This window comes from Crocodylus siamensis, chromosome 3 (genome assembly GCF_052110815.1).
Source record: "Crocodylus siamensis isolate JL-2025a chromosome 3, ASM5211081v1, whole genome shotgun sequence".
NCBI lineage: Eukaryota > Metazoa > Chordata > Crocodylia > Crocodylidae > Crocodylus > Crocodylus siamensis.
This window is the reverse complement of record NC_143397.1, coordinates 33,954,679-33,967,295: the sequence shown is the minus strand read 5'-3', so window position 1 is coordinate 33,967,295 and position 12,617 is coordinate 33,954,679. Positions and strand designations below refer to the sequence as shown.

The following is a 12,617-nucleotide window of genomic DNA, read 5'->3' as shown; positions in this document are numbered from 1 at the left end:
GAGGGTCGGCAATGCCACGGACGTGGTGGGTGAAGTGGCGGCTGAACAGGCAAAGACTCCTGTTCGGGCTTCTCAATTAACTGGCATATTTTGTTATCCAGCACCCCCCATTCCCAATGGGTGCCAGATAGCAAAGCTTTTACTGTAGCTCATTTTCTCAATGTAATATTTCCTTACAAAAGTCTGTTGTGCTAGAAAGAAGATAAAACATGTAGTCCCCATAACTAGCGAAAACACCTGATAAGGAGAGAAACCTAGCAACTGCCATACTTAAACAGACTAATTATCTCTGTAGTCTGGGAATCCATCGCCAACCATACCAGAATGCCTATAATACAGTCTAGCAGTACTATAGAATATTTTGGTGGAGCAGGAAAGAGGCAGTAAATATTGCTAGCTAGGGTCAGGAAGAAATCAGTTTAATTTTATCTTCCGATAGCAGCTTTTCTATTGTAACATAAATATAGTTTGCATTGTTATTGGCATGAACAGCCCATTTCTTTAAAAAAACAACTCCAAAACACCCTCTCCCCCCGCCCTTAACTGCATCCACACTGTATCAGACAGCTATCATTTTTACAGCCATCTATAAGGGGATGAGGCTGTCTGTGTTGGTAAGTGACAAACTCAGTTATCCATCCAGAAAGCAGTAGATTAAGATGTTTTTTCCTTTTGTTATATTTCCAAAGTGAAAAGTACTGTATTTTTCAGATAGAATTTTCAAAAACATGAGAGTTATTTAGGAGTGTAAGTCTCATTGACTGTCACACAGAAAGGACTTAGGCTCTTGACACTTTTTAATCAACAGTCCCTCCATATAAGCTGCAGTCTTTAAGTTCTTACATACAAAATGACTACATAGTTGTAACTACTAGGATAGGAGTTAGTAGTTATTTCACTGTGACTGGGGCTGGTTAAATAAATCTGTAACTCTCAGGAGTATGTCTACCCAGCACACTGCAGTATTGTGCAGAGACGCCAGAGCTCTGAACAAGTTAATCTGGATAGTGTCAGCAGTGAAGCTCCACATGAGCTAATCAGTCCTGCAGAAGCAAGGTGTATTCATGTAGGCAGAGTTTCACCCACACAGCTATTGGCTATATTCCTCCAATACCTAGCTCAGGTATCTGCACAGTACTGCACTGTACTGTGGAGACATATGATAAAATTCCAGGGTTTTTAATTTCCTGTCAAACTATAAAACTCTCTTGACAAATAATACTCACATGGATCACCAAAGTATGCTGGCAACCTTTATTTCATCTGAATGAATGTGTGTTAATATGTGTGACTATTTTTAGACTAGGACTTGTACAGGAAAAAAAAATTCAACTTTTAACAGAATAGCAGTTGTAATACCAAAATCTACTGTACAGTGACAAACTGAAAAATAACTGTCTTGCATTCTATAATGTCTTCAAAAGATTATTTGAAAGCAATTAGCAAATATTAATGCATTAAGGTCTACTGAAACAACACTATTCATAGGCATGGGATTACCATTTGCAGACAGGTGAAAACAGCTACCAGATAAGTGAAGTGATCTGTATTTCATACAGTACATAGGACATATTTTCCTCTCCAGCCAAAATGTAGAGACTTCGTTTATATTACTGTACAACTCATACAGCAAAAAGATGGAGCACAGAAAATATAAGCCTGTAGCAAAGCTTTAGCTGCAGAACTTGTACCTTAAATTCCCAGCTGCACACTTGGCAGCTACTTCCCACTACTCTGGTGGAAAACGAATGCATAAGCTGGTTTAGAAAGAGGAACTTAAAATAAGCCCCTTACCTCTGTAATTTTAGCTTCATAATCCTGAGAAAGCTGAATACAGACATCTTCAGCCCTTGACTGACAGGCTTTCGCCACTTTCTCTTTCCATTTTGCTTCAGTAAGGGACCGCCAGGCTGCCCACACCCTCTTCATCAAAGCTGTTTGGAATTGTCTCTCTGCCAGTCTATTTGCATATGCCTTGAATAGTGAATATTACCAAGTTATATAAATATTTCTTGACTATTTAATGCTCTTTAAGGAGAGTATATGCGAGTGTTTCACAACATATTAAACAGACTACAGTTTATGCTCTCAGTTCGGCAATATTCAAACTAACAACATCACACACGGTCCTACAACTGCAGCAGCATATGCTTGGGCACTGAACAAGTTACCAGGAGGTAAACAAGGATATATTTACATTTAGCCACATACGGACATCCTATTTCTACCAGGAGAATTTCCATTCTGTTGGTAAAAACCAGACATCTACAAATGTTCATGCTGTTTCTGCTGGACCAAAATGGCAGTTCTAAGAGACAAAATAATTCAATTCCAACCAACTTTCACAGTTAGAAGTTGCTTCTGGAAGAGTTTCTCCTGGGAAAATTAATGTTTGTACACTTTACCATGGCTTCACTCTCCCTAGTTTCCAGGAGTCCCTGAGCCACAGGGAAAGGCTCCCATGCCTTCTAGAGATTGGAGTTACCCTGGTCTGAAGAAGGCAAAGGGAGCAGCTCCTCCTGCCCCTCTCAGAGTGGGAGGGGAGGGGAGCGAAGGGGCAGCTGCCATCTTCCCACTGTCAGCTCCTCAGGCACTGGGAGCCCTGAAGTGAGAAGTAGGTTTTGTCCCACTGCTCTGTCCACTCAGCTCCCGAGCAATGGGAAAAGCAGTGCAAGCCCCCTGCCTGCTTCTCTCACTTGAGACCCAGGTGCAAGAAGTGGGCAAAGGGGCTTTGCCCAACTGTTCCAGTGCTCCAGGAACAGGCAGAGGATTGGAGCAGCCCACGCTTTTCCCAGACTCGGATCACCCTGGTTTTGGGAAGGTCCAAGGAACAGGGGAAGACTGGGCAGTTGCAAGCTGAGAGCTTGTACTGCTCTCTCCCCCAGAATCACATCTAGCAGCAATTTTTTCCACCACTGGATGTAAGGACATTTGGGACCCTTTGAAAAGGGGAATTTCCAAAAGGCAGCAGCCAGTACATTCTAAACGTCAGGTGTGAATGAGCCAAGAATGATTCAAACGTAGCGAAACTGCTCCAATTTAAACAACGCTTCATCCGGAACCCTGGATGAACAGTTTCAAAAGGGTTCCAAATGTATGTGTCCAAACCCAAAAACCACATGTTCTGGATGTCTGTCTGGTTTTTTTTTTTTTTAATACCTAGTTTTCTACATCTGGATGCTTACAAAAAAGCACTATTTTAAAGAAAATCTAATTCTGTTTAAAAACAACTGGTGCCCAACATATATATTTTTAAGTGGTAACAACAGATTCAGTAAGACTAAAACAAGCCAAAGAAAAGACAGAATAACAAAGAGATGTCCAAACCCAAGAGAGAGAACATGAAAACAGGGAATCATTTTTATTTTTGTTTCAGACTTATCCCCTATCCAACTAAGCGTTTCCAAGAACAAATGCACTACTATCAAAAAGCTTGAGAGCATCAATTCAATTTCTGTTATATGCATCAAAATATAAGAGTTGTCACTTCTTGTGATGGTAACAAAGAGTTGCAGTAACTCTGACCCTTTTGAGTTCAGAGGTTTATCTAATATTTTATGCACATACCTGCTGTCTGGTCTCAACATGCTGAATCCGCCACAGTGTAAATTTTCTCATTAACTCTATTCTTTCCTTTTGCTTCTCTATTGCCTGAGTCAAGTTAGTAATTACCTGCAAAACACATACTGACACTATTTGGACAGATGTTTTATGATTTTGTAGAATGGATTAAAGTTTACTGCATGCCTGAGTTATTTTAAATTTTAAATATATTTAACAGAAGCTTTGCACTATATCTTTTTCTTGTATGTCATGCAAAAGAATTTAAAGTTCAAACAAGGAAAAGCTCATTCAACATCAACATTCAAAGACCCCGTTGCACTCAAGGAAATTTTCAGTGCAATTTTCATCAAAATGGTAAATCAAAGTGGTCATTATCCTCCTACATCTGCAAGCTTCTGTACCACAGTAACATTTAATTAAAGGGAAGCAGAGGCTCAGAGGAAGATGTAAACATTTACTTACAAAAACAGCACACTAAATCAGGAACAACTGTCATTTGTATTAAATGAGAGTCTGCCTGCATATGGCTCAGATTCCTACTGAGGTGTTCATAAAAAGTTCCTGAACTTCAGAAAGGATATACAAACTGTCTAGCCAAAAAATAATTGTCATGCTGAGAAGTTGCTAAAAACTAAATATCAAACTTAGGACTCTTATTTAAAAGATCTTATAAAGTAGAGCATCTTGTGGAGTGTCTGGTACAGACAAAAATTCTCCCCTCACGAGGCAACACTGTCTTCTAAATCAAGTATGATTTGAGGCCAGGAAGTTTAGAGTTTTAGTTCTGGATCTACTACCAACCTGATAGGTAGGCTTGGGTAATTCACTCAGACTCCACCAACTTTCAGTATTGGTGGTTCATAGATCCATCAGTTGGTTACTGTATATTCAATTGACCTGATTTTCAGACACAGTGAACATCCATAACTGAAATCAACAGGAGGACCAGAGATTCAGTAACTGAATATAAGACCTATGGATGTCACATGTTGGGCATCCTAAACTAGTGAGCACCTCTGGAAGCTTTTTGTTTAGCCAGCTTCTACAGTGCACATATTGACCTCAGTTACACCTCAGTAACCCTCCATATAACTGGGGGTAGAATTTGGCTCAGTGCTTTCATTTCCTCAAAATTATATTTCCCCATAATTACAACCGGTACACTACACTGGCCTACCACACAGAAAGATTCTAAGGATTAGTACTTTAAAATACATTTATACTTTCATTGCATGAACTAACTATTAATCATCTGTTACATGAATAGGATCTATGCTATTAGTATAGAAGTTGCTTTGTAATCAAAGCAGTTGCCTAGTACATTGTGCAGAATTCTTAAATCTCAATAAAACATGCTCTGCTGGTGATAATTTGCAGGCAATACTGTTTAAGAAGTCTATACCAATACACAAAATTGAGCTCAGTTTAAAATGTTAAAAAATACTAAAACTTGCAATAATAAAAGCCAATTTAAAATCTGTCAAGTAAGACCAATTCTTTAGCTTTTTAAGAATCGCTATCCATAGTATTGTATTACATGAAATCTACCTTGAATAAGCTACTCTGCTCACATGTCATAGCTAACTAACTTTTTTCAGTGTAAATACTGACTTTATATAAATTTACAAGACAATTTCATAACATATTTACAAGTTAATTAAAAAGGAAAACCACCAAATACTTTACTCATGTTTTATTTAACAGTATGTAGAGTATCAACTTGATTTTCTTGATGGAAGTATTGTCATAGCCTGCAAGATGCACAAAGCCACATACTACTTTTGTTATACAACTAGATAGTGGATGTGAACATAACAAAAAAGCCCACTTAAATTAATGAAACTACCTGAAGTCTAAGAGTTAATTCTGATAGGGAAAGAGTGGAAGCAGTAGGCTTTCTAGAGATCAGTCTTGGTAGACCAATGTGGCTTGTAATTCATTGCATCAAATATGCACTACTATAAGGAAGACACTCTCACCTATAATTTAGTCATAAAGTGGTACTGCCATTCTAATGAAGCCTAGTGATAAGCAGAATTAGATGAAGAAATGTGTTTGATTTGGTAGTGGGGAGAGGCATTAATAATGAATCATAATTTCTGATGACACTATTACCAGATGTGTTATGCAAATATGATCTTGTCATGTAATTGTTCTTAATGGAATCAAAAGCAGAGACTGAAATAATGATGGGCCTGAGTGTCCTGGGCAGGCAAACTGAATTGCACTGGCAAATACCAGATGTGTGTGCACAGCTGTAGCAACTGTTTGTTCATTATCACTATAACTGGGGCATGTCTAATGAATGCAGCAGGAGTATGTACTTTCACTCTTCCTGCACATGCTCTTTCAGGATTATAGTTCCAACACATTTTTCAAAGTAATCAGATTCAAAATCTTAATTTACTTAGGTATTCTTAAACACAGGTTTAAGATATTATCATATAGAAGAGGATTATGTTGGGAGTATGACTGAGGGAATTCCCTTTTTCCTACTACTTTTACATCCACCTGTATGCTAGTTAATTTCAGGACAGTTGGTATAAGTACTGCTAGAAAAATGTTACTTCTAAAAAGTATAGGCCTATTTCATTTTATAATCAGATTATGACCTTCCCCTCTCCCCCTCCAGAAGACTGTCTCTAAAAACTCTAAACAAACAAGACTTCTTCCCACTTGGAGATCCATCCAATCTGGACAAAATTTAAATTGGGACTTTTTAGAACAATATTGTTGTAAAGGATAATGTGATGGAGAATAACTTGTAATTATTAAATCCAGAAGAGTGCAGTTCTAATGAAAGATAAGCTACAAATAAAAGACAACATGTACTTTTTTCCTTTACTATTAGAAAATAAAAAGTTATGCAAGTGGTTTACAGAAAAGTAGTTGAATTCTATTATTTATAGATTTCTATCCTATGTAGCTTGTAATGTGTCATCTTTTCTGACTATATAATCTAACCTTATTGTTTACCTGCTTGCCTTACTGCTGCGATAGGAATTCCTGCAGTGAAAGTACAAACAAGGCTGGGTGGAAGGGAGAAGGTGGGGTGCAGAATTTCTTAATATAGAAGAATGGTAGTATAGGAAAACTGTTACCTCGTCTTTTCTGCCAATAGATATTTCATAAGTATGTAGCAGTTCTCTCAGGTTATCCATCTGATTATTCAGTTGTCTCACATGAGCAGCATGTTTCTCCCTCTCTTGTCTCATTTCCAGCTTGTGATGTTCAATAAAAGTAAGTTTCCATTTCTTCAGTTCAGTCAAAACATTTGTCTGGAACATATAAGGGATGGAACTAATGAAATGAGTAAAATTATATTATCTTTTAGGTCTTAGAATATGTGGCAGCTAATTCAGCATTTCACATGCAACTTATCTGTTCTTACAAGCACTGACACATTGAAATGGCCACTTGGAGGAATAAAACTGTCTTGAGGATGATTTCCTGCTTTTCTCCAAGATCTCTTAACATGTGAAGAGCAGAGCTTTTAGATGGTCGGCATCCAACCAGCATCCAGGCCATTAACTGTAACAATACCGAGTATGGATATATTACATGTCCCTAATTCTGTGATAAGAAGTCTGGATAACCTTAGAGCCTGACTGGGAGTTGTGCGGACATGTGCAGCAAGGCTATCAGCACAAATGTCTCAGCAAGTAGGAAGCTAGGAGAAAGAGTGGGAAATAGTGCCTTGACATAAGAAAATAATTCTCTTATAGACAATGTCACCATCCAGTCTGGCTCTAGTAAGGGTGCTAATGCTATCAGGAGAAATGACAAGGGTATTTCTTAAAAGACAAACATCAACACTAGAAGGGGGTTCTTCAACAGGTGCCAAGATTAGTGCTGTAGTTCCATTGGCTTTCTTGCTTTAGCTTTAGGTAACTTGCTACAGTTCTTCAAACTTTTAGGATCTCCACCGGACTTTGGGCCTTCTTTGTAAACAAGATGTGACATGTACTCCAAACTCCATTTGCTAGAGTGGTATTAGACCTCCAAGAGAGGTCTAACACTCTAACAGATTTAAAGTCTAATGGAGAGTTTAGGATTGTTTACCGCAGTGGTTCCCAACCTTTTTTATATTGTGTACTGGTAAGCTCACTTAAAGAATTTTGGCAAACTAGGTATCTAATTTACATATTTAAATTTAACTTACATAGTTAAATTAAATTTTTACATGGGGGAGGTGTTGCGAGGATCATATTGGGTCGGGGCACTGCAGCCGCAGGCACAGGGAGACCTGCAGGGGAGGGGGTTGTGCAGGTGGTGCCTTGGGGGATCCAGTTGGGGCTGCCCAGGAAAAGGGCTCTGCTGCCTTCCCTAGGAGCAAGCAGCAGAGCTACCTCCCTGCCCTCCTCCCTGGGCATTTTCCCACCTGCATTCCCCCTGCTCCCAGCAGGGCTGGCGGGTTCTGCCTAGCTTGATGCAGGCCCTGGTAACTGCTCCATGGGCGCGGCCATGGTGGCAGGAGCAAGACAGGGTGCATGGAGCTAGCTGCCTCCCTCCCAGGGCTGCCCTGCTGTGCCATGACCTGGCAGCTAACCCTTCATGGCCCGGTATCAGGCTGCAACCCAGTGATTAGGAACCTCTGGTCTACAAGTCAGTGCTTAGGACACTTGCATAGTATAGGCCTGTGTGAAGTGGCTAGCCTTCACTTCAGATTCAGATTTGGCCGATTTGGGGGCCAGTGATTCAATTCAGCAGCCAAATCTCTGAATCAGCCAAGCCAGGCCCATCCCCCACCCCTCTCCCAGCCCCGCAGTGGCCGCTTCACCCACCCAAGTCCCCCAGCACTTGTTAACCCTCCCCCCCAGTGCTCACCAGGTGCTGCTGCTGCCCCCCATTGCATGGGGGGCTCTGCATGAGCCCCCTAACTCCTTCCTCACTCCCCCAGCCCCCCCACGGGTGCCCTGCCCAGGCCAGCTCTGGCCCTTTAAGAAAAAAAAAGAAAAATTACAAAACCCCCAGACTCACTGTTCCTGCTGGCAGGGTGCCTGCCGCCACACATTGCCCCATGTCATGTGGGGGGCTCTGCACAAGCCCCCAAAGCCCCAAGGCTGCTGCAGGAGCAGAGAGTCCAGGGGCTTTTCTCGGCTTTTTTTTTTTTCTTAAAGGGCCAGAGCTAGCCCAAGAGGGGCACCTATGGGGGGGGGGGGCTGGGGGTCGGGGGACTTGTGTAGAGCCCCCTATGCAGTGTGGGGCAGTGAGAGACAGTGGGGATCGCCTCCCACCCAGCAGCATCTGGTGAGCAACAGAGCTTTTCTTTAAAGTACTGGGAGCTAGGGCAGGCAGGTGCAGCCATTGTGGGGGCTATGGGAGCGGGGGGTTGGGGATTAAAATCTTTCTGAAGATTTGGAGAGCTTTGAATCAATTCGGACCTTTAAACTGATCCCTTAATTCGATCCGGATTCGGCCACCAGGTAAGGGCAAATCTCCTCCAAATCAAATCACCAACTGAAGCTTTGCACAGCCCTAATGCATAGTCCTGATGGACAAGGCACTTTAGAACATTCCAAGTTCACACATGTAAGACCTACCTTATAGGGGCCTACATCCTCAGAAAAAAAAAAAGAGTACCAGTTTCCCAGTGTATTCAGATTAAGTTTTCCCCTGTAATGGTACAAATTTCACATCAATAAACAGACACCCACATCACTTATAAGGTTTAATTTAGCACAGATTTGATACCTTAAGACTTCCACTCCAGAGATCAAGGATGCTTTCTATCTGGGTCACTTTTTCATCTGGAACAGTTAATTCTGTCACTGCAGTTTCACTGATCTCTCTTGGAGTAGATGAGGACCCTGGTGAAGAAATCTCTCCTGAATGAACTGGACAAAGTCCTTCCATGTCTGCCTGGGAAGATTCCTTCACTGGTGTTAAAATTACAAAACAGAAAACAAAAACAAACAAACAAGACAAAACAAAAAGTTAAAAGCTGATTCTCTGAAGGACCTAACTCATACATTAAGGATACAAGTCAGAAGTGGACACACAAAAGACCCATGTTGCCAGCAGCCTCCTTTTCCTGTGCATATAAACCCAATTCAAATGGATGCCTTGAAGGCTGTAGTGTAACTAGGGTCAGGAGGGCACCAACTTAGGAGGGGTGCCAGAATTTTGGCCCATTCCTGGAAAGTCTATCTCCCAACAGCAAAGACAGCCCCATGGCATTGCTCTTACAGCAGCAGTAACCCGTGCACAGACAGCCTGCTGCTGCTGCTCTAGGAGGAAGAGATGAGGTGGGTACAGTATGTAGTGGTGGCAGCAGCAACAACATAGCCAGGGGCTGTTTTGATGTTCTCAGCCTGAGTGACTCCTGCACCCTCCCTCAACCCTGCTCTCTTTCCTGCAATCTTTGTCCAGGGTGCAAACCCTCCTTGTTATGCCTCTCCTTGAAGAGATGTAGGCAGGCAGTTCTTTGAGCTGATGTTGTATCTTTTATTAGGCCAACTGAGTAGTTGGAAAAAAGTTCTTTGCAAGATTTCAGGTACAATCACCACCCTTCTTCAGGCATAGGGAGTCTCTGCTGAGTGACTGGAAACAACCCAAAACCCTTGAACGGACAAACGTTTTAAAAAACAGCATTCAGTTTTGCTCCAAGAAGGAACGAACTATGCTTCCAAAGTCAAAATATTGTTCCCCTGAAAGTCAGAAGCTTTCAAGGTTGCATATAGGTCCAACAATAGTGTTTATATACTAAGCACATTTGGTAGCCTTAAAAAACTATTTTTACAAGAAAATCAAACAAAAAAACCTCCTTTTGTTGAAAGTCACATAAAAAGTTATCTTAAACAGAGTTCTATATACACTTCACTCAGCATTTTCTGTATCATTTCCTAGGTTTCAAATATACCTGACATGCATTATAACCTCCTCATGACAGGCACCTTTATCTTGCATGTTTGTAATGCCTTTAAAGCTATTCCTCCAATTATTTATCCACATAAACCACAATAAATAGCAAACAGATTTGATTTTCTCTGTGTTGGTTTTTCATCTGTGAAATGATACAAATATACGGTTTTCTCAGTCTTTGATTTTCTTGTCTATTTAAAACTTGGAAGTTCTTGAGGCAGGCTCTTGACTGTTTTGGTCAGTGTCTAACACAACACAGCCTGCCTCACACACACTTGGTGCCACTGAAATACAAATACATATTGAATTCAAAGGGATGAGGGCATGAACAGGGTATGAAATAGGATCAGACTTTACCCAATTCAGGAAAATGAAAAATATTTTTCATAAAGAGCATGTGTAAAATGGAACAGATTACTGAAGTGGATGTTTGGAAGCTGGACAAAGGTTTAGGAAATTCTGACAGCCTATCCACTAGTAGATTTCTGCTATATAAACATTACAGCTGAGATCAGCTTTGTTAAAAAAACAGTCGTTCTTTATAAACAAGCAAGAGTAAACCTCAAACATTTAGTATTGAACTGTTATGTAGCTATGAGTATAAGCAACGTGATGTCTCATGTTACAGCTTGGTACAAGTTGAGTTGTGAAAGCTGGAGGATATCATCTGGATTCTACACATTCTGTTTACTAAGAGAATTTTTGCTACCACAAAATATACATGTAAAAATGTCTGATGATATAACACATAGGTAAAAAGAAACATACACTAGAGGGAAATACCATATTTACTAGACTATAAAACAATGCCCCAAAATTAGGATTTTATATACGGAAAATTTATACATTTGCTACAATTTCCAGGCTCATAATCTAATTATTGGAGATTTGCTTTGAATTTGTCCCCCTCCCACTACAACAGCAGGGAAAATAAATGGGTTGGGTCAAGTGGACCCCTGTCCTTTGCCTCTCCCACCTTCTTCCCCCTGCAGCCCCTTCCCCTTCTTTACCAACAGACTCTCCCAGTAGGCTTGCACTGACCACATGCAGGTGAGAAGCAAATTTGAAAACACTGACCTTGGAAGAAACATACCTGTAGGAATTTGCATATAGTACTCAGACTTCATTCATCCAGAAATGATATATTTTACTTTGGAAACTGCTACAAGTTTTAGCACAGGTGCTCCATAAACACACTTTTAAGAAGCACCTTTGTACCTACTCATATATAGCACAAACTATTTTTTAAATTAAAGACATTTTTTGTGTTCTAAGCCAAATCAGTCAAATCAAGTCCAAATCTATGAGTCAGTCCAGACCCATAGTGGCCCTACAACTGGCAAACATCTTCCACCTCCACCAGGGCCGACAGATATTTCCAAAATCTTTTGGTGGGCATACTACATGCAGGCACAAACCTGGAGGCTTGGTGTTTGGATGCCCCCGAGTTTTGCTTGCCCTTAGCCGTAAGGCCCTCCATGGACCCAGATACATATGCATGATATTAGTCCAAAACCAAAAGGCTCATGATTTACCATATGGTTCACTGGTCTGGGCCCCAGCAGAGTCAATAGAAACTCAAACCACGGTGACCCCACAGCTCAGCCTGTGTGTGCACTCCAGGTACCCCCTCCCCAAAGGTTCCATGTGCTAATTAGCCCCATCCCTTGTGAATGGAACAAGGTGTTCTTGTCATGGGTTCTGGGATCCTCCAAAAAATTATACGCAGATCAAACACAAGGCAACCTGGTCTGGCTCCACCTCACAGAAGGCAGGACCACACTAATCATATGTGACAGGCTGAGAGAAGGGCCAACAGAGGGACTCTGGGTGAACTGTTTGTTGTTTCATTAGGCGATGTTTGCGAGGCATTTAAGGCTGGTGAAGAAACAGGAATCATGGAAATGGGAAAGAAAGGAACAGTCCAGCTGTGGGAGTGAAGAGGAGGTTGAAATATGTGAAATGCAGTAGCTCATCATGGTTTAAAAAAATAGAGTTGGTGCTGAAGGGAACTGTGCTCAATGGGCACTACCATATATTGTGTTCAGATAGGCTGTCAATTAGGGTGATGACGGAAACTATGATGAATACAATGACAAGTGAAAGGACTAGGCGAACAGGTGGAGAAGTTGGGAAGGGGTGTGGGAAAGACACTGAGGTAGTCCTTTGTGCAATTATGATGGTTAAAA

General features: G+C 41.0%; 1 protein-coding gene across 5 annotated transcripts in view; it reads right to left on the bottom strand.

The window, feature by feature from the left end:
* POC5 (POC5 centriolar protein) overlaps positions 1-12,617 on the bottom strand; it is a 59,284-nt gene that overhangs the window by 10,714 nt on the left and 35,953 nt on the right. For all 5 annotated transcript variants that reach the window (XR_016441192.1, XM_090038072.1, XM_090038073.1 and 2 more), the window contains exons 4-7: positions 9,259-9,443; positions 6,666-6,842; positions 3,568-3,672; positions 1,795-1,974 (exon numbers count right to left, since the gene is read on the bottom strand). Coding sequence is in view for 4 of the 5 variants with exons in the window: in XM_090038072.1 (XP_089894198.1) it covers positions 1,795-1,974; positions 3,568-3,672; positions 6,666-6,842; positions 9,259-9,443 (647 nt within the window). In the remaining variant the exon portion in view is untranslated. The remainder of the gene's footprint in view (positions 1-1,794; positions 1,975-3,567; positions 3,673-6,665; positions 6,843-9,258; positions 9,444-12,617) is intronic.